The sequence below is a fragment of the Coloeus monedula genome, assembly GCF_965178545.1.
Source record: "Coloeus monedula genome assembly, chromosome: 4".
NCBI lineage: Eukaryota > Metazoa > Chordata > Aves > Passeriformes > Corvidae > Coloeus > Coloeus monedula.
The window spans coordinates 13,903,658-13,929,154 of NC_138784.1; the positions used below are offsets into that span (position 1 = coordinate 13,903,658).

The 25,497-nt window shown below is 39.1% G+C and overlaps 1 protein-coding gene across 1 annotated transcript in view; it reads left to right on the forward strand.

Annotated features, from left to right (window-relative positions):
* The window catches only part of SCUBE1 (signal peptide, CUB domain and EGF like domain containing 1), a gene marked incomplete at both ends in the record, with an annotated part of 186,327 nt that overhangs the window by 6,998 nt on the left and 153,832 nt on the right, over positions 1-25,497 (forward strand). Inside the window, one exon of the mRNA XM_082279696.1 lies at positions 24,095-24,223. Coding sequence (XP_082135822.1) covers positions 24,095-24,223 — 129 coding nt within the window. The remainder of the gene's footprint in view (positions 1-24,094; positions 24,224-25,497) is intronic.

Here is a 25,497-nt window from a genome sequence, read left to right on the forward strand (position 1 = left end):
TTAGCATGTTTCTTGAAGTCTTTGTGCAGAAGAGAAATGTTCACAACTTTCAGCTGGACTTTTTTCTTCTTTTTAATTCTCCTGTGAAGCTTCATAATGTTGTTGATGGATTTCTTGCTGAGGGCAACATGCACATTCCATGGCAAAGTGTCTTTGTAGAGTCTGCCTTGAGAGGGTGGTTTTCAGATGTCTGCTCACGCTGGAAATTTGTGCTGTATCAGTAGCAGTTCTGCTTGACTGCGAGGTGAGTGAGATTGTGCAGTTCTAGTGATTTAAGTTTGTCATGTGTTCATGTATTTGTAGTCTTTCTCTTAAAGTAAATAATCATTCTAGATAAATAGGCAGGTGATGGTGATAATCTGCAACAAGGGCCTTTGTTCTTGATTGCTCCAGTGGTGGCACCTCACTGGGTTTAAGCGTGGTACAGTCTCAAAATAAAGAGAAATCATTCCTGCCTCAATCACAGGTATATTCAGCCTCACAGCAGGTTATATTCTGCATATGTCTGTTTGGAAACACAGACCAGTTGTCCCTTCTGACCAGTCATTATCATCTTCAGTAGTTTTGTGGATGTGAAGCCAAGTTTCTGCTTGTACCTGTTCATTACATCTATTTTTAATGGATTTTAAACAACTCTTAGCAATTGGAAAGACTTCTCATCACTGTCATTTAAATAATAATGATTGACTCTCCAGGGTTGACTTAATATTCCTGTTATAATTTTAATCTCGTAGACCTGTTTTATCTTTCATTTTCTTAAGAAGCTCATTAATGGTCTCACTTGTTGGATTTTCATTTTATTATGGTCTTTGTAATACCTGCTGTGTTCTTCTCACACTCTTCAAAAATGAATCCAAATATTGTGACAGGGCTGCTCAGAATCAATCAACGTGGAAACACAGGACTTTCCAGACTTTTCATTTCCCAGCTCCCAGTCCAGTATCTCATACTAAAGCCTCCTTTTGTCTGCAGGGAAAAGTAAGTAAGGCACTTCTGGATGTCTTTTAAGTGGAACAATGATCCCATTTCTTTTAAGAGCTCCATGGTGTCCCATCAATCCACTCTCAGCAGTTCTCTCTTGATGAAGAAACCGTCTTCATCAGTGATGTCCTGTGAGAGCTGGAACACTGTTGGTGTCCTTTGGTTTCTGAAACTCGGACATCTTGATGCTTGCACAACCCTAGTGAGCTTAGGCTTGTTCTGTCTGTCTCTGCAGAATAGCAGTGATACCACTGAACAAAGCAGTTTAAGTGACTTCTTCCTGATTGATGATTCTCCCAATTGCAGTAGAGGTGAATTAATACTTTCAAGGACTCCCTTGATCTCACTGAATGAGGTCTGTGGTAGGTGTTAGGTGCTGAAGCTGCTGTGCTTTCTGGGGCTACAATACCTTGACAGATGGTGTTCGTGTCATGTGTTGAAGTTCACGTCACCCTCACCTAAGGGCCGTGTTCCAGATGAGACCCGGTGCTCCAAGTCTGTGCTGCTGGGTTTGTACCACGGGCTTGCAGCAGCCCATCTGAGCACAGAGCAAGATACCCTGACACCTCCAGATTTTAGGGAGATTTCTATTCCAGGGTCAAATCTTCCTTCCCAGTTTGATTCACACAGATTATGGGTTTACTCTGGGTGAGCCTCTGAGCAGATTTCACTGAAAGCAGCTTTCACAATGAAGCAGTACATGTCAAAAAATGAGGGAGAGAGAATATAAACTAGCTTCTTTGATTTGAGCTGGTAACTGCTTTTTTATTTTCCCTTTCTCTTATTGGGTAGTTTGATGCATTTTATTTGGGTTAGGCTGATAAAAGTGTTCCCAGAATTGAATTCTGAGGCCTTCTATATCTCTGCTTTTTTCTTTTTCCTTTTTTGTTTCAATTGTCTGGTACTATTTAAGACTCAATTCTGACTTGCGAATTTTCCAACTTGCACCAGGGGATGAATTTTCTTGGGGGATAGAGAAGTGGAGCAGTAGCAGCAAGTAAGAAAATACTCCTGAGAACATTCTGTATTAAATCAGAATTTTATTACAGCCTAAGTGAATTAACGTCTTATGATAACTTTTTTTTTTTCCTCCTTCATGCTGCTTCTGTTCAGTGAATAGGGCTTTTGTTTTGGTCAGAGTTGAGCCTTGATTTTATTTATTTATTTATTCAAATTACTGTAGTTTCCCAACTTTGTTCAGAAGTTCATCTACTAAAACCAGAGTATCTCTTAGCTAGGCTGAGATGCCCTGTTTAACTGCTCCCAGGGCCATCAGTCCCCATGTGTCACGAACCCTATTGTTTTCTCCTCTCCCTTTTCTTCCCTACCCTGTCCTACCTCTCAGAGCTGCTTTCTGACAGCCCATGATGCTGCTTCAGTGAACAGCTCCCCCGGCGGTCCACTTTGGAAATCTTCCATTCTGACTTAGAAAACGAACATTCACTCCAACTTCTTTTTTTTTTTTTTTTTTTTTTCCTCCAGAAATGCTTCTTGGATACAAATATCACTATATTTCGCATAAATAAATCCCATGCCATATGAAATATGGGCCTTATTCTTCAACAGCATTACATGTAGTTCTCAATTTGGAAAAGAGAGGGTTTTTTTCCAAGGACACTTCTCTAAATAGTTGATAAGCTCCCTGTCTGCTGGATGGTCTATGGGTACTCTGGGGACTTATATATAAAATTTCATCAGCCTCAACAGTTGCTAAGCTGCAGAACCCAGGGTGGCCTCCTGGGGTGATGTAAACTTGGTATTTAGAAGGAACTTCTTTCCCCCCAGATATACAATGTAAATTAACTGCCAGGAAAATGATAGTGAAATGAAGGAACATAAAATGTACTAAGTTCAATAGCTCTGTCCTTCTTTTGTCTTCATTCTTTTTACATCTGCCAGATACTACCCAGTTGTCCTTGTTTTCTCACCTGTCACCTTGACTTTGGTGCAGTCCCCTTTCCTTACAGTCTTCATTATGTTGTCTTGTATACTCTGTTACTCAGCTGTCTTTTAACCTTGTCATTTCCCTACTGCAAATCCTGCTTCTCTTTTGTTCTTTTCTCATGTATTTTCAATTATTTCATTTACCTTTCCTTCCCCTGTTGTCTCAGTGGCTTGCTGCAGTTACAGCAGTGTTGTTCTGAGTGCCAGTGTCCCACAGCAAGACCTCTGGGCCTGGAGAGCTGGCAGCTGTAAGCTCTACGTGCCCCTTACTGGTCCTTTCCCTTGAGTTTCATCTTTTAGTTAAAACAGCTCCTACCAGCTCTCAGATTTCCCCTTTTTCTTGCTTTTTCTCCCTTTTCTCCACCTCTTTCCTGGCCCCCATCAGCAGCTCAGAGCTCACCTGTCCCTCGGCACATTCCCTGCTGTTTCCACCCCCTGCAGACCCATGGCTTGTTCCTCAGTGGCTGGCTGGAAAAACATCTTTGTCTGGCTGCTTGCCATCATTTGTTAGCTCCTCTTTGATTATGGGCACTGTCTTCATGTGTGTCCATTGCACTGCTGAAATACACGTTCTTTGATCTGAGGCTGATGCACGATGTGGTCAGGGAGCCTCTGCTGGGATGATGGCAGAGGAGGAGTTAGGGAATGTGACCTCCTGCTGCTCCCTTGCCCAAATAAGCTCCACTAATGCTCCTTTTGTCTCCTCTGCATTTAAGCCAGGTAGCATCCACTCTGTTAGCATCCATGCTGTTAGGACACTGTGGAGAGAATGGGAATCCCGGATGGTGTCTGTGCCCGTGGAAGAGGATGGTGGATACAGTCCCTGTACCCGTGGTACCAGTCCAAGGCTGTTCTAGCCCAGGATAGCTGTGAACCTTACAAGCAGGGCAGGTTTGGCCAAAGCTCAGGCAGTCCTGGGATGGTGGATGTGTGGTAGGAATTTGTAGGGAAAATGTGTGTGGATTCTGGTTGCAAAAGGAGTAGTACTCCCTCTGCACTGATTTAGGAAGTTCCTTTTCCTTGATCGTGCCTTCTGTTTTGCACAGGAGCAGTTGATGTGGGGCTATTCTGGGAAGAATATCACTGAAATAATACCCCCAGAAGTGGAAGAAAACACAAAGGAGTACAGTCTGGCCCTGCAAGCAGCTCTACACTGAAAAGGCAATGAACTGGAATATAGAGGCTGAGACACATGGCAGGGAAAAGGTGGTGGTGAATAAGGTGAATAGATTTCCTAACCTGGTTTAGTTCCTAAAGCCATTGTGGTGTGAAACTACAGCATAAGGTCAAAAAAAGACACCTACCAAGAAGGTTGTTTTGGAAACTTTAGCTGCCTAAATTTCTGCAGATGCCTGTTTAGCTTTGAATTTATTATATTCTTGGGGAAGGAAGGGGGCTAATGAATTTTAGATGGTGCTTTTTTTGTTTTTTGGTATATTTTCAGCTGTAATTTGACCATCTTTTTCTGTCCTGACAAATCTCCTGAAAGGTAACTCCCTGACACCTTATTGGAAACAAAATCTGAGAGCATAAAATAAATGTTCAAGCAATTGGGGGAGAATTTTTAAACGTAACAAAGCAGTAACTCTTCCATATAATCTCTTTAGAAAAAAGCTAACTTCCTGGGTTTTTTCCTTTTTTTGTTTTAGTATATATATTTGTTTTAAATGTCAACTGAAAAAAAAGACCTGTTTTAAAGCAGATATCTTGCAAGAAAAAAGTATATTTCATATATAAATGTTTGGCAGAGTTATAAGAAACTGAAGATAAGGTCTGACAGACCCCCTTGAACTTTCAAGACTTTTCTGCACATTTAAGATGCTGAGCAAAAGGAATACCCTTACATTACAGTTGGCAGAATTTTTCTCTTCGAATGCCATGAATCACCAGAGTACTCAAGCATGTACTTAATCTTAAGAAACTGTTACATTTTAAAGTAATTCTGTTTAAGTGCTTTATTAAATTGAAGCTATTGCCTTATTTAAGTTACAGTGCTGCTTCTCTGGAGCCTGTAGAAGCTCACAGTTTTTCTTTCAGTGACCAAGGAATTAAAAACAAAATCTGGATCATTTAAAAAGGTGATTTGAGTCCTTGATCTTGCACATACTTTAGACCTAAACTTAGTGCAGTTTGTTTGGTGCTGTAGGACCCACAGACAACATACCAAATTCAAGACCATGCTTTCACAACTACTGATAATGCTTTACAGCTGTCAAAGAATCAGAAATATTAAATAAACAACTTTCAGATTGTTCCAATTCTTCCAATCAATTTGTTAAGCAGATGAGCTGTTATCTCAGAGAATGTAAAAGCCAATTTTCAATTACTCTCTCAGAGTGACGTTACTAAGCTTCATACCATCGTTCCCATGCCTTCATTTGCATGAGCCACTGTCAGTCCTTACATTTAACATCGTGCTCACAGAACATCAAAAGTTTAACTGAGGGGGGAAAAGAATAAGAGCAATGCATAGTACCAATTTGGTGATTATTAATGTTGTTGGAGGGAATGGTGCTGCTGCAGAATGTACTTCAGAGAAGGGGAACCTCTGAAGAATAGGTATTTGTTGGACCTATCATTGCTGAAAATCCTACAGGACGTTACTGCTGTGACTTCTAGCTCTTGCTGTTGTAAGAGGGGAACTGCACTGAAGTGCCTTTGTTCTGATTTCATTATCTGGAAGCAGAGGTCACATTCAGAACTTTCAGTCTCTCTGTTATAGTGGAAAAAGGGGTTGAAATAAGTGGGGTGTTTGCTTTGCTGAATAAGTAGCTTAGGTAATGCATATCTAAATGGTTTGGCAGCACATGCATAGAAAGAATTTGATATCTGACTTCATACCTCTAGAGATGCCAGTGTCTCTACCAAGTAGAGTTGTGCCTTTATTCTTTTTGCACATTTCTGTTTGCAAAAGGATTCCATAAAAACTGTGACTTGGAGACACACCAATGTCTTTCGCTAACTACAAGGCACCAAAGTCCAACTTTATTTAGAAATTTCCATTTTTTCCTGATGCATTCCAACCTGTCTAAAGGTGAATGTGATCAAAGCTCCTCTTTGCATGTCCTTCCCCCCCCCCCCCACCACTTTTCTGTTAAAGCAGTCCAATTCTTGCTGGCACAGTGGTAAGAGTTCATCTGATCTTTAGTGCAGGTCTTGGTACCGCACCCACTGCAAAGGCAGGTGCTCTGAACGGGCTGCTCCTGCTCCTGACTTGGGATTTTCCCAAGGGCTCTCATGGTGGCTTTGTGTGCATGGGCACACTGGGTAAAGGCAGTGTCTGTCCTTTGGCTGTGCTGCAGGCGGAACCCAAAGCCATGAGGGAGCCTAACTGCATTATTTGGCTTCTAGAGGGCAGACACAAGTGGAACCCTATGGCTTTTGCTTGGCTTGAATTCCTAGGGAAGCGATTTTACCTCCATTCAGACGGGAGTGTGGAGACGTATTCAGAGTGCAAGGAACAAATGAGGGAAGGAGGACTGCCAGGATTTCTCTGACTTGTGACTGTTTTGGCTGTAAGAGTGAGACAGGGAATGGGTGTAAGAGAGCAATAGGTAACTTCAGCCTGTTGTCTGGAAATAAAAACCTTCATACTAAAATGCTTTGGTTGGACACGGTCTGTTTCATTAGGTATAGAATGTTTCACTTTGTGAAAATGGCAGCAGCTTATTCTGTATACACACAGTTTTACATTTAAGGAGATTATGGCTTCAGAATGGAAGAACTTTTATAATACAGTTCTCTCAAAAGCTTTAACAATGGAAACAATCCCATCAAATTGTTTACAGTATGATTGTTTACTAGGAAAATACTTTTTTGTGATATGGGTAAAATCTAAGGTGTTGTCACTTAAGTTGTGTATTAACAATCATTTCTAGGTGTATATTAAATGTATTTCTCTTCTTTATGCTTCTGGCACTTTGTATCCTTTCACTGTCTGTTTTGAATTTTTTTTTTTTAATCTTGAGGGAAGTGCAAGAAGTGCAGTATAAAAAAAAATTGTTGACTGTATCACATGTGGTCTTACGGAGGAAAACCCAAAAGCTTTAGCTTTCATTCTGAACAGGGAATACACAGAAATCTATTCAGGATAGCAACAGCAGTTGCATTAATTTTCTAGAATAGCTTACTGGCACAATTTACTTTGAGTTAATACAGAAGTTTCCGGTGCATATTTCTGAGTTCTTTCACTGAACTTTGTTTCACTAAAAAAAAAAAGAGTTGTTAGAAGAATACCTACCTGTACTGCTTGTGCTGACAGGCTCTTAGTGATGACCATTAATATTGATGTTATTATTAGGTACTAGTCATAATTTTGAGCTGTTTTAAGACAAGTATTCTGGTGGTCTGTAGGGAAGGCAACAGGCAGTTGCTGTAGCCTGCTCCACAGTGGGCAGACAACATCAGTCTTTATCCTGAGTAGGATTACACGATACAATTGCCTGTGATAGCAAGAGTCTGGACTCAAGGGGACACTTTCTGGAAGGAGCAGCGTGTTTTCCTTAGTGCTGCCATCCAGTGAGGAAAGCCCCGGAGTTTGTAGCTGAGAGCACCTGAGTGGTCCTGTTTGCACACAGCATTTTCTGTGGGTCTCCTGTTTAATGGGAAGGACAGCTTGTTGTCTTGATAACTGTGATTTGTTTGGGTTCTTTTGGGGGGAGTTCTGAAGAGTCCAAAAGGCAGGTGAGAGGTCTGAGTGTGAGTGTTACCAGAGGGTCCTTCTGGAGCTGGGCTCTGGCACAGGCGGGCAGGGGGATGTGGGGGAGGCTGTCTTGCCCTCAGGAATGCAGCCTTGATTTGCTCACCCCGTTTGGCTTGAACTTGCTGAAATACTTGATCTTAAAGATGAGACCAGGCATAAGGAATTTCAGTCTTTGAAGAAGCTGTGAAAATGGGGAAAATGGGAGATGGAAGGTGAGGTGGGAATGCTTTAAAAGGCCATTTATGTAAGTAGTACAAATCGTAGTTTACTTCTACCTTTACCTGTCAAGCACACACACAACATCTATGCTTAAGACTATCATGCCAAGTATAAGCACAACCATCAAGAGACAGAAATATGCCACTAGGAAGTCTAGTGCATATTCTTATTATTGATATTTATAAAATTAAGGAAAGGAAACATAATAGGAACAAACTTTATACTATATAAAACAGCAGAATTTGTATTTATATTTTGGGGTTTTTTTGTTAAACGTACTGTTCTACTGAAAATCTAGTTTACCAAGAGTTTCTTCTTCAATAAACTTTATGGTGAACAAGGAAGTAAAAAAACTTAAGGGAAATAAATACATGTCTTCTGGTCTGAATTAGTTACTGACATAGTCTTTTCTATTTTAGTATTTGAAGCAGGAGGGAGTGCTTTAAATGCTTCAACCCATTTAACCTTAATTGCTTGGTCTTAATAGACATTTGCTAACTAAAGGAACCAAATTATAGCTTGAATTAGGCCTTACCAATCTTAATTAGAAGCTCTACTTTATAATCAGAAACAGCCTATGTTTAAAACAGTAAGCATTTCTTAAATGGCTTGCTTTAAAATTCTAAGGCCCTTTTGCTAATAATTGTTTAGACTGAATACGGGTAACCATTATTCTCCTTATATTGCACTTAATTAAAAATATCTCCTCCATGTGGTTTTGTGCAGTCTGCTGGCCGTAAAATTGTTTGACTGGTGGGGGGTGGGATTACTTTACTTTTCCTGTGGTAATTTGAAAACATGTTTCTGCCTTTGTTTTAAAAGTTTTCTGGGGTCACAAGTTATAAGATTAACATGTGAATCAATACAAACATTCGCTTCCTGCATTTGTCTGTCCTCAGGCAAAGGCTTGTCAGTCACTCACAGCCATTAATAATACACCCTATAATTCATTTAGTTTAACGTTGAAATCGTGCTCAGTCACTTGATTATGGTCTCTGCACTCCTTCAGAGACCTAAATTTCAGTATAAATCAAGTCTCTTATATTGGGTGGGAGGCAGACCCTGGCTCTATCTGTTGAGCATTGCATGTATTAAGAGAGCTCCTGTGCCTTTCAGGGCTGTCTAAAGAGGACAGAGGGTGGATTCAGTGTGTCCAAAGGTGGATCTCAGTAGTACAAATCAGCACATTTAAACCATTATGCTTGCTTTCCTTTTATAGTTGAGGGAGATAAATTTCCTTCATGCAGTTTGCCTTGCATTATTGGAGACAAAAAGAGGTCAGATAAATCATGTCCTGAAAATAAGAGTCTTCTTTCTGACACAGACGTGGGCATCTACAGTGGAGGCATGTAAAGTTGGATGAGGTGTATCTGGGCAAAGAGCCTGCTGTGAGATTCAAATTCCATTGAAATTAATGAAGAATATTCTGTACTTGTCCTTCAAATTTAACCAGGACATGGGATTTTTAAGCTGCCATGTTATCACTGGATCACTATGAAATTTATCCTCCCAGTCTCAGTTTTATATTTTCAATTCTTTAATTTAATTTTTTTTTAGTTCATCCTACTCAGGAAGCACTGCTAGACCGTGTGATCATACTTTTATTTAATTTGCAATGCTTTTAATTCAGTGGCTGAATTACCTACTTGCACAAACTAAACACAAATTTAAAGTCCTTTATATGCCATGTCTACTAGACCTTTATGTGCACTTGGGAGAAATGAAAGTGGTCAGAGCTTCTTGAATGTCAGTTTTGTTTGCCTAGTTATCAGATCTTTGCAAATCCCCTAAAGCATTTTTTAGAATTTCTCCTTGTTGTCCAGTTACTTTTATGTCTGTGCTGATGGAATATACAAAGATTTTTAAATTGTACCCAGTACAGGAAGGCAAAATCAGGACTCTTTACAGTGGGTGCAAAAAATCTGGTCCCTACCTATGCTTCCTACCTATGTGTATTTATGTTCTAATATCAAAAGTGTGTAAGCTGGCCAGACCAAGTTTGACTGAAGGTCTGTCTAGCCTGATGTGCAGTCTCTGACAGTGGCCAACAGCGGATGCTTACAGTAGCTTACAAAAAACCCATGAAATGGAAGAATGCAGCTTGAGATTTAAAGACCTCCTGAGCCAGAGGTATCATTCAATTCACTGTGTTTAATGACATCTTCAGAATGGGAAGAGAAGATAAGTATATTTGCTTCTCCAGGGGTTCTGCATAACTCACAGTGGTGTACAGGTGATTAGCCATGCTCAGAACACTGGGAAAGCATTGTGCAGGAACAGGTAATTGTGTACACCTGTCTCTCTGCAGCCTCCCATCTACTGTGGTTTACCAGGAACCTCACGTTGTGTTTCTCTACATGAGCAAACCCTACAAACCCTAGTTTTTGTCTTGGCATCTAACAGCATCTTCAGAGTGATGAGCCTTCACACCTTTCTGAAAATGAGACTTCATTAAGGAGTGTCTCAAGTCAGTTGTGAAAAATTAATAGGTACTTTGAAAAGTTTGACCTGGATGTTTGACCTAACTTCAGGTGGCTACACTGTTAAATCAGGTGCTGTGGATAAACACCCATAACCCTATTATTTCATTTTTGATTCTTTTACTGAGGCTGAAGTCCTGTATTATTTGTGGGTGAGTTAACTAGTCAGGCCTTGCTGCCCTGTTTTCAGTGGATAACAAAGGATGTTGTAACGTGTTCTCTCCTGGACTTCTGTTTATGCATCTTAGAAATACTGTGAATATACACCAGAGACAGTCCTAAAACAGGGATTCTCTAGCAAGATGGGAAGGAGGAAGAAGCATGTGGAATTCATGAAGAACATTTCAAGAAGTGACATCCGAAATCTCTAGTTTTATGTTGGATGTACTGTCCAATTAAACAAAAAAAAAATGAACCCAAACTGTTTATTGGGTTGTTAATCAAGTCTTTAGGCAAGACCTTTTGCTTATCTCGGCATAATAAAATAGCATTGTTGTGCAAGGCACCTCATAAGAAATCATCCATGTGAGAGTATTGGCAATAGGTCCACAGGACTAAACAACTATATAAACTTAACCACTTTTATCCCTCTGCTGTTGGGAAGGAGGTCAGTTCAGTTGTACAGCTTGGCTTTCTGTGCTGCATTCTGTCAAAAGCAGATTATTATGTGAATACCGCACAGAAGCTGAAGGTATTCTTTGGTTCTCTCTACCTAACATTGTCCCCAACATAATGAATAAATAAAAATGCTTAAAATTCCCAAAGGAAAATTTCCAGGCTATGAATATGAGCACTCTTCAATTTACAGCAAATGCTCCTGTTATTCCTGTGTCTGCAGTTTCATCCTGTTTTCATTTAATAGTGTTAATGGAAGCTGTGTGTGCGTTCTAGTACAGGATATTTGAACACCGGAACAAAAATATCTAATTTCATGGCAAAGCTAAAATTGCATCTCTTTGCCCTATCTCCCTTTCTGGTCCAAACATCAGATGTCAGCACAACGCATAAATAAAAATATTTGATGATTCACAGGTCAGCAATGGTGTTTTTCAGATTTGAATGTTAAATTTCATCCTTACCACTTTTCCTGGACTTTACTCACTACAAAATTGGTGTTAGTACAGCTTGCCCTGGCCTCATCTAACCCTCACTTGCCTCATGTTCAGCAAAGATGTGTGCAACTTCATTAATTCCTCTTCCTGCTATTGCTTACTTCTCTAGTTGTCAAAGAGTCCAAGAAATGTTTTGAGAGTCTGGAAAGGGTAATGATGATGGAAAAGCCAGTGGGTTGCCTGCTGCTGTTCACTTTCTGTACATTTATGTCCCTGCTGGACAATGGCTACACATCCACAGGTCAAAAACCAAAGGCTGCTTACCACTGTTTATTAGATGTTCTCTGTGATTATTTGTCTCTGGTGATAAATAGAGCTCTGGCTCACAAGACTAATTTCTGCATGGCCTTTTAAAACACTGGGGAGAGCCTGCATCATAACTGATGAACTCTCTTTGTGAATAAAATTTTAGAACTGCCAGAATGTATCAGGATTGGGTTCTCTGTTACAGGAATAAAATAGCTGGAATCGTTACATCGGTGTGGTATTTGTTTGAAAATAAAACCCTTTTTGCATTCATCTACTGCAACAACATCTAGGGCTTCTTGTTGATACTGGCCAGGGCCATGCTTTCCAAAAAGTGGAAAACATTCTGTCTGTACATCCAAGCAAAACTGCATGGCAGGTACTTTACACACTGTGGAGACAGAATTGTTGTTAAGAAGCTGAGAGAGGCTGTGCCAGAATTCTGAGTAGCAAAATTGCCAACTGTTTTGGCATCTTGAAAATAGCTCCATGTTTCATGATTGTACAGTTCTGATGGAGAGAGCTTTTAGAGCTGTGAACTGCTTCAGACAGTGCTTGTGTGAACTCACATTTAGGGTATAATCATTATTATTATAGGTTTAGTAAGGTTTAACTTACTGAAAACGAGATGCTGAAACACAAATCTGTAACAAGCTTAAATTTTCATTACAGGAACAAAATGTGACTTGATCATCTGAAACTCTTGCATAGTAACGAAATTTGTAGCCTGGTAACTTTTGTACCTTCTAGATGGCGCACAGAGCTGAAGGGTGGTAGACAAAAATGAGTTTAAGCTTTTTTGCAAGACTGTCTCAGATTAAAAAAAGGTATTGTAAATATTTGATGATTTCTGTTCAGTTTAGTCTTCTCAGATCTTTGTGAAGTGAATGTGTCAAGCTCATAAATGAGCCATGTAAATGGCTTAATGTAGGGTCAACTAATTTTACTGTTTGTTTCCTGAAAAATACCCACAGCCCTGCAAGGGACTCGTGAGCAAAATTAACACCACTCTCCTGAAAACATAAACTAAATACAAGTAATGTATCTGTATCTAGGCTGGAGCACTTAAAGTCTTCTTAACACCATAGAAAAGAGAAGGAAAGCAAGAAATCCTCAGTACTATCTCCTGGACTAAAAGAGTGTAATGTGAAATTATTAATGTTGGAAATCAGGCAACATGCTGGTATTATGAGATTCCTCTTGCCAGAGGTACCCTGGAGTCTTAATTACCATGAGTGTGAGGGACGCCTGTTTCGTTGAGTTTTAATGAATGACCAATACTCTAATTTTTCAGTGCATTCCATGTGTGTTACAACTGTTGTACCATCATGCAGACCCTCCTAGACTGGGTAAAAGCTTCTGTAGTTAGAAAAACTACTTACAGCAAAACCAAACATTATGATTCTGAACCAAAGGAGGTTCTGTCTTTGATGACCCAAGTTACCGCCCAGTCAGCTAGGGGCGGAGTTACAGCCTTTATCCTTGTGAAGGACTTAGGAGTGGCACTCCTGGTAGGCTGCTCTTTACTGTTCTCTGCAAACCAAAATGCTGAGAGGCCTTCAGTTCATAAAGGATGTTGTTGGGGGATGGTATGAATTTGTCTGTATTCAGGGAACAGGTGGCAAAATAGGAGGCAGAGTTGGTTTCTGGGGCTTCATAAGTATTGGGTCTGGCAGGGAACACAAATTCATGGTTTTCCTGTGCATCATGTTGGGAAGTAGCCACACAACTTCAGTAAATGTTGAAATGAAAGGCAACCCTGAACAGGTGATTCTCTCATAGCAGGACACACCAGCAGTGCAATGCAGAGCTGATCTGCTCATAGACAGATTACTTGTCCTGCCAGTTTTTGTAGGCTGGCAAAATTAATATCTGATACATGTCTGATACAGAGTAGGAAGTTTGACCAAGTGGTACAGGATGACAGGAAGCCCTGTATTTTACAAATCTTGCATGATATAAATTACATTATATTCCCCAAGTGGTTAACCAGCACAGAAGAGTTGTTCTTAGCCAGGAGTATGCAATAAGCCAAGGACTACTACTAAAGTACAGGCGAGAAAAACAGTTTGAAAAAGTAAGCCTGCTGTCAGAAGATGTAAATTTGCTGTACAAGTGTTTCTTCTTCTGCTGGAAAACATACTAGTTCCTCATATCCAGGAAGGCTGGAAACCACTGCTATATAGCCTCTCATACTGTTTTTGGTCTTGGCTTTTTCAGTCTGAAACAGAAGTAGTGTCAGTCTGCCAGGGACTAAGGAAGCATGTACTCTATGATACCAAGAAATCTTCCATTTGACAGTGCATAATTTGCCACTGACTTGTTCTGAAATGGGCAAGAAGCCACCTTCTGTTCCCCCCCAGAAAGGGTCACATAAGATAAATTAATATTCATTCACTGGTAGGTTATTAAGAAATTTACTTCAGAATTGAAGGTTGGGATTTTTTTCTCTTTGTCAATGGACAGACGTTTAAAAATGAAATGCAAAGGAAGGTTGGAGATACACCATCTGAGAATGAGATGCCTGCAGAGTCTGGAAAAAAAGTAGGTGAATTGTATCTGTATCAGTGCGCTTATTTCACTACTTGAAACATTCTTCTCAAAATTTATAGGTGCATATTTGAATTTAAAGATATAGGAACTACCTCCTGCCATGACTTACTGAAACAACTATCATTAGGATGCATGCACACCAGCAGCGTCAGTAAGGCACACAAATACTCTCCCATTAGATCTCCAAGAAGTTCGAAGATTCATTGTAGAATCAAACATTTCCCATTATATTACAAGAGGGAATCATGGTGGAAAATGGCTGTGATTTAGAAGTGGTGGGAAAAATGCTGTCAAATGTCATGTTTCACATTCATAACAGCTTGTGAACAGGAAACCTCTCTGCTTGAGCTTGTTGGGCATGGCAGCTACTAAATAAAGACAGACTCTAAAGCTGTTACGTGCTCTGCAGGTATCCATCTTTATTTGAGTATCTCATTTGAGTTCAAAGAACTTGCAGCCAATCTGTTTAAATATCAATTAAGACAAATGTCAAGCCGCTACAAACTCTAATCAAGGGTTCAAGATGCTGAATGCAGGATAACAATAATTTTGGATTTATTTAGGAAAAAAAATTCTATTTACTATAAATGAAGCTGTAATGGTCCCAAATAAGTTCCCATTGTGCTAGTCGAGATGGCAAATGTCACACAGGGATACTGAGATACAAGAATAGAAAATATATTGTTCCCTAGGGAAAGGACTCTGATGAATTACTTTTTTCCATAAATGATTCTAGCTCTCCAAAGGTTTCAGGCACCCAAAAAGTACTGTAGGTAAATAGCTCTGTACAAGCCCAGTCTTAATGCAGTAGGAAAACTTGCCAATTAAGCAGTCAGAAACTCTGTAAGGTCCTAAAGTGAAGAGAGTTCCATATCACTTATTTGATCTCCTCCCCGTTCCTGCTGCTGGGGTGTTCTGTACACCACCATATAGAGTATTTAGGTGGCTGGCAAATGACACCAAATGCATACAGAGTCTCAGATTTCAGTTTATATGTTACCTTTTTTTTCAATATTTTTGTTTTTTTCTTACTTCACTGTACTTCAGTGATAACTTTCCATTGTCAAAGTTCGTGTGCACTGAAGGAGGAATACCTGCCTTGAACATCAGGCGTCCTCAGAGAAGGAATCAAAGAGGTGGATTCTTGTGTCTGTTGTCAGTTTGATTGGCATATCAATGTCCAGCTGTTAAAAATGTTCTTTCCACTCTTTGAACTAAGAGTTTAAATAAGGAGGAAAATGCACAGGAAAGAACAGTGACAGGAAATGGAGGAAGGGAAGGTGAATTTAAGAAAAGTGTAAGGAAAGGAGTCTCCAGACACCATATTTCTTATTGATGAATGAAGAATGGGATGGTTACTCACCAAAAATGTGAGATACAGCCATTCAGCTACTGCAGAAATTTTGGATTTTCATCATCTATTGCCTTGTTTCATTTACCAATGTGGGAGCTGAGTCAGCTGAAGTCAGCTTACAGCAGTGGGTGCTTGATACTGTCTAGTCACTGGTGTCTTTAAGTGTGACCCTTTAATTATCTTTCTATGATGCACAATAGTTGAAGATCATTAACTAAACCTTGGAAAGTAGCAAGTGTTGAACACACCTACATTTTCTACAGCTGATAAACTCAGTTCAGTTACTTCATCACCTCCTTAGAGAAGGACTTGTGTATCTGAAATCTTGTCTGTTTTTCCCCAACCAGTGAGGGTGACTCCATCCTTACTCTGTGTGACTTGAAAATTTGGTTCATGCTTGCTGTACACAGTATAATAATAGGAAAAAAAATATCAGACAAAATTCAGGGAAAAATAGGGATCATTAATAGCTGTCTCTGCATTTTCTTTAAAATTAAAAGTTAATAATTGTGGTTAGGGAAAAAATGATGAAACAATAGTAAAAAATATTAAATTAAAAAACTATAGAAAATAAAAAAGTCATATCTACAGGCAGTGCTAAATGCGATGACATCTCATCTGTCTTTCAGATGTATCCTAAATGCTTTTAAGCAAAATAGTTCTAAACATGAAACTGTTCACACTTTAAAAATGTGTTTGTTGTTTAACCAGCTGGACACACCTCTACACAGTTTGGGTTGTATTCCATTTCTCCCCCTTCTTTCAGGAAAGTACTTTAAGAAGATATAACATGATGTGTTTGGCTATCACAGAAGGAAAGGAAACAAAACTGCTACAGAGTACTTGGTCTTTTCTGGAAACTGGGTGAAATGGCTTCCAGAAAAACAGCACAATACCACAGATTGCATCCAAAACATGTCCACTAAGTTGGCATGGCCTTTTCGTTTTACTGCTGGTTTAATACTGGGAAATAGGGGCTTGTGACATTTTTGAAGGAAGCTGTAAAATTGAATTTTTTTTTCCTTTGTGGATGCACTAATGGGAAAAACATGGGAGAGGCAGTACCCATAGTGCAAAGGCTCTTGAGGTATTTACACTGAAAAAACCTCATGTTAAACAACGTATTGTACCTGTTCTTTTTCCTTCTCCACTGAGAAACATCCGGCTGCTCTTTTTGAGTTTACCCTGCTCCCAGCCTGCCCACCCTTGACCTTGCCTCTTAGAGAAGTCCTAATGGCTATCAAATTTTACAGTTTTCTTTGGCACAAGCGTCTTGAAAACATCATGGCAACTTAAAAGCTGTAAAAACTGCGCTCGGTGTTCCTCTGATTCATTAGATTGTAACATTTACAAGGTCACAGCATCTAAAGAATAAAGATGTTAACATTTATGAGTCAAAAAATTAAAGTATCACAGGAAGGACCAGATGTAACAAATAATTTGTTTTATAGAAAAAGTGATTTAACAAGCTTTTCGTGGAAAGACATTTTCAAAAATGGACTTTTCTCTGAAGGTGAAGGGGTTTTGTGGAGTTGAAATATTGAATGAGTCATGGTACGTCAATATTTTCTTCATAAAATTTGTACTTGGAGTAAATGTTGAATTCTGGTACCACAAATCACAGATGGAAATGGTATTTCATCAGGTCAGGTTGAGTGAAATTGACAATTGATAACATTTTCCCACCCAATTCTTCATACATGGGTCAGGTTTTGCAAATTTTGAGAGTAGAGCTGAGCAGACTTCAAATGTGTGGAAATGTGCTGATGCCAAACTCTTTGTAAGAGTCTAACATGTTTAGTATTGTTGCTTAGGGTGAGTGTTTCCCAGAGAGCTGAACTTCTGGCAAATTTCACCTGCACTTTACCAGAATGGTGTTTAACTACATTTGAGCTTTTATCCTGGCCTTTAGATATGGAAGTGGTTTCCTTCTTAGGGAAAGTGCAAGTTGGTATGGGAAATACGAATGCCTTAGGTTCAGGTTTTCCAGTGTGTGAGGCATATCTGCTGGAGGTATAGTAAATGTAGACTCTGCCAAAGAGTATATATAAATATATAAATATTCCCATGTAATTTTTACTTATCTTAATGGCTTTTACAGTCTCAAACTCAGTCATTAAGAAGAATAAGATGCTGATCTGATTGTGATCCAGGACCAGAACTTGTTTGTAATCCTTGTCAGTGTGCATGTAGCTTCACTTCTGCCTGTTACCTTTAAAGTAGCAGTGACAGTGCTATCTATGCTGCTGTTTGCTCTGAGTTGGAAATGGGAACAAAAAATTTCAGTGCTGATCCTGTCTCACATCTCTCTCTACTGTGAATCCCAGAAAATACATCTTCCTGGCTTCACTAAGCAAGTGGCAAAAAAAGCCTTGTGACTTTTGTAGGGTTGATGTTTCATCTCAGGCTATTTCACCTTTTTAAAGGTCGCTTTCTTTCACAGGCATCTGAGATCAAGCTTGCATAAAGCTATGCAATGAGGAAGACAGTTCTGCACTGTGAATCTGTTCTTAGTTGTGTAGGATTCAGAACTTAGGGGTAGGCCCTTTTTTCCTGTGTTTTTCTGTGGAAATTAGGTTAGTGCATTAACCCTAGGAAGAACAGTGACCAAAACTCAATAAGAAATCAATAAAATATTTTGAAAGCTTTTAAGAGAGAAGCCATAAAAGTGAAAAATATTACCACCTGGATATATGGGCTCCAGCATATTGCCATGTTTTTGTTGAATAATAGTTGTGGATAAGCAGGCAAGATGCTGCTGTTGCAGAACTGTAGGATGACATTTTTTAGCAGAAGACAACTGATAAAAGAGACTTTTTCATCTGGTATGCTTTGCCCTCTGTAGGGGCTAGCAGCAACCTCTCTTCAAGCAAGAAGGTAAAACACACTTTCCTGTCAAGTTTGTAAGGACAATGTTATTTACTGTCTCCATAGTGCCTTTTTTGGTAGTGTTTTGTTTAAAGCAATTAGATAAAGATGAATACCAAAATATTTTTTCTTTAGATACTGAAGAAATACGTGGCTTTATCCATCAGTATGTACTTACAAAGATTTTAATACTTCTTTTTCTAGCTATTTAATGGATACAGCTTCTTTATGAGATATTCTCCATCGGTGTAATATACCTTCATGATCACTTTTGTTTGTGGTTCTCTAAATTAGAAGTTGATGTGGGCAGACAGCTTTCTTTGGCTATTTATTTTGAAATGTCCAAGCACATAAATTACTCCTTTCAAAGTCAATTGAAGTTTTTGTTTACTAAATTAGCTCCAGATCTTGCCCTTATATTGCTAGTCAAGAAATACTTTAAAATGGACACAGAATTTATTCAATCCTACGCCTATTTTGAACATCTTCTGTTGCATTGTGAGTGTTGGGATCTGTGGCCTTGACAGATGCCAAGATAAAATTTGTGTCAATGCACACTTTCCCATTTCTATAGAAATCTGTGGAATTCAACACTAAACACTGAATTTGGCTCATTGACTTCCAGGCCTCAGTCATTCTTCCTTTTGCATGTTAATAGCCATAAGGCTTGTTGTGACAGTTTAGCTGTGACACTCATCCAAAATTCATCAACTCCATGCAGACATTTGCTTTGATGTCAGTAGCTGTGCCCATAATGATCTGTAGCTGTGCTGACAAAGTTTGTTGCATGTGTTGTAGTGATTTTTGGACATTCAGGAGCTTAGTTAATTGCAACTGGTGCAATGAAGAGTGGGAATGAATTATTCTGGAGGTAGACTTTTTACTTTCTTGGCATGAATTCTGTGCCACCTTCTAGGAAAGCTGATTACTGCTTGGAAAAGATGATTATCATGCAGTAAATTTCATGACACTGCTGAAAATGTTTAGACAAATTGGGAACCAGCCATTTTGCAGCTTCCTCACTGTTTTACAGTTTGGTTTGTCTTGTGGACATTAATTATTGCATGCTGATGTGTCTTCTATTCTCTGCTGAAACAGAAAGCTGCAATACTGTGATATGGGAAGCAGAAGAGTTTATTCTTGTTTTATTTTGAACATTTCATAGTTGTACTGTTGTGCTTCTGGAAGAGCTGCTTCTCTGCAGGGTGGCCTTGTGAGGCTTATGAGAGTTCCATCTCTTTGTGGCAGAATACAAAAATTAAACAAATACTGGGGGAGGGTCAGTTTCACCTCTAATAATGAAAGAAGAATCAACCACATTATGTTTAAGGGAAATACAAGTCCCATCAGACTAAAAAGAGTAAGGTCACTTAAAGAAGACAAATTCAAATTCCCTTCCTATGACTGAAATACAAGGACTGTAAATTGCAGCACGTCCCCATGGTAACTCATCCTCACATTTTCTCGGATACTGGTCTAAGGTTTTTTTAAAAAGTTCTTGGATGCTTGCATTGGATAATAACTGCAGTCTCGTAGAATGGGTGTTCTTTAAGTAACATCACTGCTCCTTGAGGAGGGCAGGAGCAGAGCATGGCTGTGTTCCCTAGGACTGTGCTCGAGGAGTTATTTCTAGACTGTAACAAAAAGATTCACCTCTGCTTTCCAGAAAGAATTGTGATGGAGTTTTCAAGCCTCTTTCACCTTGGTAAATAAATAGGTGAACCAGTACAGTTACTAGTACACCCAAGTAAGCAAGTTTGTTTTAATCTCTTTTTTCCTGATCATTTTTTACTTGAAACAAGTAAACTCTTGAAACAAGCGGTGGATTTATGAGATTTTTCTGAACCAGTTCCAGGAAGAGAGGATCAAAATTATTTTGCCAGTATCTGAGGATGTGTTTGCTTACATCCAGCCTTGGGATTGGGAGTTGCTGTCTCTTTTGAATACACTAAGCTCAAACAGGTTCTTGGCAGACTGTGTCACTACTACAAATGGCCCTACACCTTATTAATCATTATGGTGCATTTAGTTCTGAGACTCCCATGATCCCTGCCATTGTAGTGCCACATGAAATTAACTTCTCTTGGAGCAGAAATACTGCAATACTCTTTTAAGGTGATTTCTTCACTAAACACCCCAAGAGTTCCCTGTCTGAACAGCTGGAATTCAAGGAATTGAAAATTATAAGTATTTTGCCAGTATAGATAAAACTTTAGGTTTCCCTTTGAGAAACCTTGCTAATTCATCAGTAGATGCACCTACATCCATTACAATTTCATAGTTGAATACCTACATTGATTTTTTTTCCTTATGGTTCTGTTTTTTGTTGTGGTAACTCCTTCATGATGAAAGACAACATTAAGTGACCCAAATGCTAAAAATGTTAAGGATAGTTGAGGCTACAAAATCAGTAGGGAAAGCTTAATTTCTCAGTCAGAGGTGTCTAGAGTGGAGATTTCTAATAACACCCAATTCTATCAATTACAGGAAAAAAATACTAGGATATGACCTAACCAAAAGGAAATGAACACAGATGACCCCTGCAAATTTTGAGTTTACAACAGACAAAATGAAGAGCAAGTCTGCAGGTTTTATGAGATTGAATGTACTCCTATTACTTTTACTCTGTATGAAACTTACTAAGGAAGCTGTGAATTCTGGCATGTCAGATGTGACATTCTGTCCATAAATTACAGCTGTTCCACACTTAGGCATTCTTTAAAGAATGTCTTCCTCCAGGTATGAGAGAGAAGATGGAGTGGTGGTCACATTGTTTGCGTTTCTCTTGGCAGCAGAAAGAGAGCTTCAAAAAGGTTCAGCCTTTGGAGTTTGCAGGCTTTGTGCATGTTTTTGTGAGGTTTTCTTTGGTTTTTTTGGTTTGGGGTTTTTGGTGGGGAGCAAGGGGCTGGAGTTTTTTTGGTGGTTTTTTTGTTGGTTTTTTTGGGGTTTTTTTTGGGGAAGTGTTAAAATCACCAGTCTTAGCCCCTTGATTTTTGCTAGCAATACTGCAGATAGAAATTCCAATCAGCCTGCTAGGTGAAGTTTTTAGATAGTAGTGTGAGTTTTGGAGGGGAAGAAACACCAAAACCCCCACAACATGGCTCTGAAAAGGAGTTAGAATGTTTTGTTCCACTTCTAGTTTAGTACAGCTATTGGGGTGCAAAAGGGAGAAATAATTTTCTAATCCTTTTGCAATATTAGTTGTGACTTGAACTCCTGAGAGAACAAGGTAGAAAGAATCCGTTTCTTTTGCTATTTTTGTGGTTTCTGTATCTGTTGCATTGCCCTTTCTGTAACTTGAGTTTGTATTGCATCACCACTTTGTGCTGCTAATCACAGTACAGCTTTTTAGAAATAAGTATTATATAAGGGGCAGTCATTCGAAAGGCTTCACATTTCTTTGATTTTTTTTTTTTTTTTTTTTTGCCTTTTGAGGGCTCTCCCACTGCTTATTTAAAAATAGTCCTGTTTGATTCATTGCTTGAAGAAAACGGGAATTAATTGATCAACCCTTGGCAGTCTGATGCTGAGGAACATAGCAGGTGATAACAGCTTCTTCTGAATTCCCTCTTCTCAAAAGACTCATTGCTGGAAAAAGTTGAGAACAAACCTTAAAATGAAGATGCCATTTTTTATGAGTGTCCTGAGGGGAACACCTGGCACACCTGACACCTAAATCATGTTAGATGCTTTTTGAGTATTGACTTGGCCAGTTAAAACTTGGCATTACTGTAGAGCTCTATTTTTGTCCCTGTAGCCTGTAGAGAAGGCTAGATAGGAAGTTTCTGGGAATATTCATCAATGGTTGTGGAACCTGCAAATATATCTGCTGAGTGGAAACCAGACTATAACATTTTGGGAATATGCTCCCAGGCACACGGGGCTCTGGCCTAATGAGAGCAGCTTCTCAGAGACTGCATTGCAGGTTGTTTGGAATGAGCACTTGACTTGCTGGTTCTTGTTTTCAGGAAGAATCACAGATGTCTCTTTTTGCTGTTGTACTGGACTCAGAAGGTAGGGCACAATCACAGACTGTGCTGAGTGGGCACTGGCACAACTAATGCATGGAAATTGTTAGTAAAGAATGAGAAACTTCTGAAACAGAGCAGTGCTTTAAGGACTAGGAAATTTATCTTTAAGCAGCAGGTTGTATTTTTCTTTGGAAGATCCTTTCTCCAGCTTCTTATTTCGGGTATTGCTGTGGTGCCAAATGCTGAGTTACGAAATAACCAATTGGTTTTGCAGATAAAGCCAAATCTGTAATTCCATTTTTGAGCTGCTGAAGAGATTGTAGAAGGGGAATTTAAGAGCTGTTGGAGGCAGGTGGATGGAGAGTTGGAGAATTCTGAGTTTAAGGTAGATTTTTGGAAGAGGCCAACATGAGGGGAGGGCTTGCAACAGAATTTGGGAGAAGCCTGTCCCTGCTCTCACAGGTTGTATGAGGAGGGACAAACCCAGCCATCCTCTATCCAATGGTCAGAAGTGCTGGAAGCACTGAGTGGCTGAGTCTGAGCTGGCTCTTCAGAGGAGCCTGTTTTTCCTCAAACCACTTTGCTTTCTTGGGATTGCATCTGGGTATGATACCAGGCAGCAAAAGCTTTTCCTGGAGTACTTTTAAAAGCAGGAGGGGAAAAAAAAATGCAAGTCTGTGTGAACAAGAATCTAATTCAGAAATATGTCAATCACCTCTGCGATGGAAGGCACTTTTGAAATGTAATGCTGTGATAGCTCTGATATACCAACAGGTGGTTTTCTAAAAGGTTTGTCTGTTTATCATGTGCTGCCTAACTTAGGGAGAGTAGCTGTGGTTTTTGGTCTAGCACACCACAAATTTAGACCTGATACTTACCAAGCCATGAGGTTATCTTTAATTATTTATGCATTTTTAGTTGGTTGATGTGCACCACTGAATTATTCACAAGAGTGACTGTAATACTAATGTTCCATGTATAAGCCAAAATACAGTCTGTTAAAAGAAGAAAGTTTGCTTTCTCTAGAATGAGTGGAGAAGTGATTTATTTGTATGAGGGAGGGAAGATCATGACAGGATTGTTTGTAGTTGAAGCCGAATCCATCTCTCATCTTTTATGATCCTCTTTCAGATAAAGACCAGTGTGAAAACCCAAAACAACTCTATCATATCTTCTGAGAATAAAATACTGGAGTTCTTGTGTTTCTTGTTGTACATGGATTAATACAGGAAATTACAATTTATTTGTTATAAAAGGCATACTTTTGTCTTATGCCATATTAATAGCATGCTTCGCATAGTTGTTACAGGTCAAAGGTTTCACTCATTCTCTGCTTGATTATTTTGAAGCCAGAAAATAAAAACTACATTTTAAATATAAAAAGTGTACCAAAATCAAGTGTTCATTTTTTATTTTTGACAACATATCATTGTTTACTGTGATGATACTCCAATTACTTTGTGAAGGAGTGTTCTGTACATTGGCTTGCTGCTTTTCAGAGACATATGACACTGCTATGTGTTGGATGAAGTTGCCAACATGAGCCTAAAAGAAATATTAGGGATATGCATATATTCAAAAAACATGCTCAGTTGGAGAAATTTTTCTGTTTTGTTAGAATTCTCTTTTTACAAAAGCTTCTTTTTCCTCCTCTTGTGTTTTAGATATCGATGAGTGTGAAAATGACTTCTACAATGGGGGTTGTGTCCACGAGTGTATCAACATTCCAGGCAACTACAGGTGTACATGCTATGATGGGTTCATGTTAGCCCATGATGGCCACAACTGTCTTGGTAAGTAGTGAATGCTGGCAAGAAACTCTCATTTCATGGCTGTGGCAAGTAGGCATGGTCTGTTTTCTGCATTTTATCATCTGCCATGACTTCAGTAAAGACTTGATCCGGGTCACACTGAATAAATTCAAGCCTGTGTGTTGACTCCATTGTGGTTTAGGTCAGATGGTTACAGCTGTCACTCTGAATCTCGACATGCTCAAAGCAGTATGTCCATGTTTAATATTGCTGAGGAAAACCCTGACCCCCAAAGCCTGTGCTGGATGTTTGGGCTTCTTTTTTAAGAAAAGCAATCTGTTAAATAAATTAAATATACTGAGATATATTTTGTCTGTTTCTTCCAACTTTTGAAATCCCAGTATCTTTAGAGCTTGCCCTCCCCTTTTTTCCCTTTTCAGGCAATATGGTTTTAGGATATGGTGTATGAACATAAATTACAGAATATTAGAAGTACAAGTAAGCGAGGAAGGAATACTTGGACATTGAAACAGGGCAGAAGAAACAGTAACCTGTAATAAGTGGAGGGACACTGTCCTCTGACTGTGCAAAGCCCAAAGTGCAGGATCTTCACTGCTTTAGCAGTCTGAGGATTTGGGGATCTGTATATTTGATTCATGGCCATTGCTCTGGTTTAAATAGCTTTGGTTTGTCCTAGAAGCTACAGAAGTAGGTTTTTTTGTTATGAAATTTCTTCACAGCAGTTACCTAGAAATTAACCTAGATTGCTATGTCCAGTTTCCCATAGCTGCCTACTTGCTGGTCATTTTTTGTTAAATTCTAGTACTTAGACTATGTTTCTTGGTGTTCCAAATAGAAGTGCAATGACCATGTTTTGGTACAGTCCTAAGTAAATTTCAAGGTGTCATTTATAAAAAAGTGTGTAAAAGGGATGTTTTTTCTGTGTCAGCAGCAGCTCTACTTTTGTAGAAACTGAGATACTTACAGTGAAAGTCAAGAAATGAGGCAGTGGACTAGAAATACTGAAGTCCAGTATCACCAGTCTGCACTAACTGAAGCTAAGAAAGAACTAGAATTTCGGGGCAAGGATTGGATTAGCCTTTCAGTAGATGTATTTTGTACTGCATTTCTTTTCAAACAGAGCAATATTTGTTCAGATGGATTATATATCCTGACCATTGACAGGGGTTTGATTCAAACTTCCAAATTTCATTTGTTATAGAACAGACTAAATAGATTTATTTGCCTCAGCCTGATGATTAATGATTAATGGTGCAAGAGGTATTTCCTATACAAAGATCATCCAGACATTAATT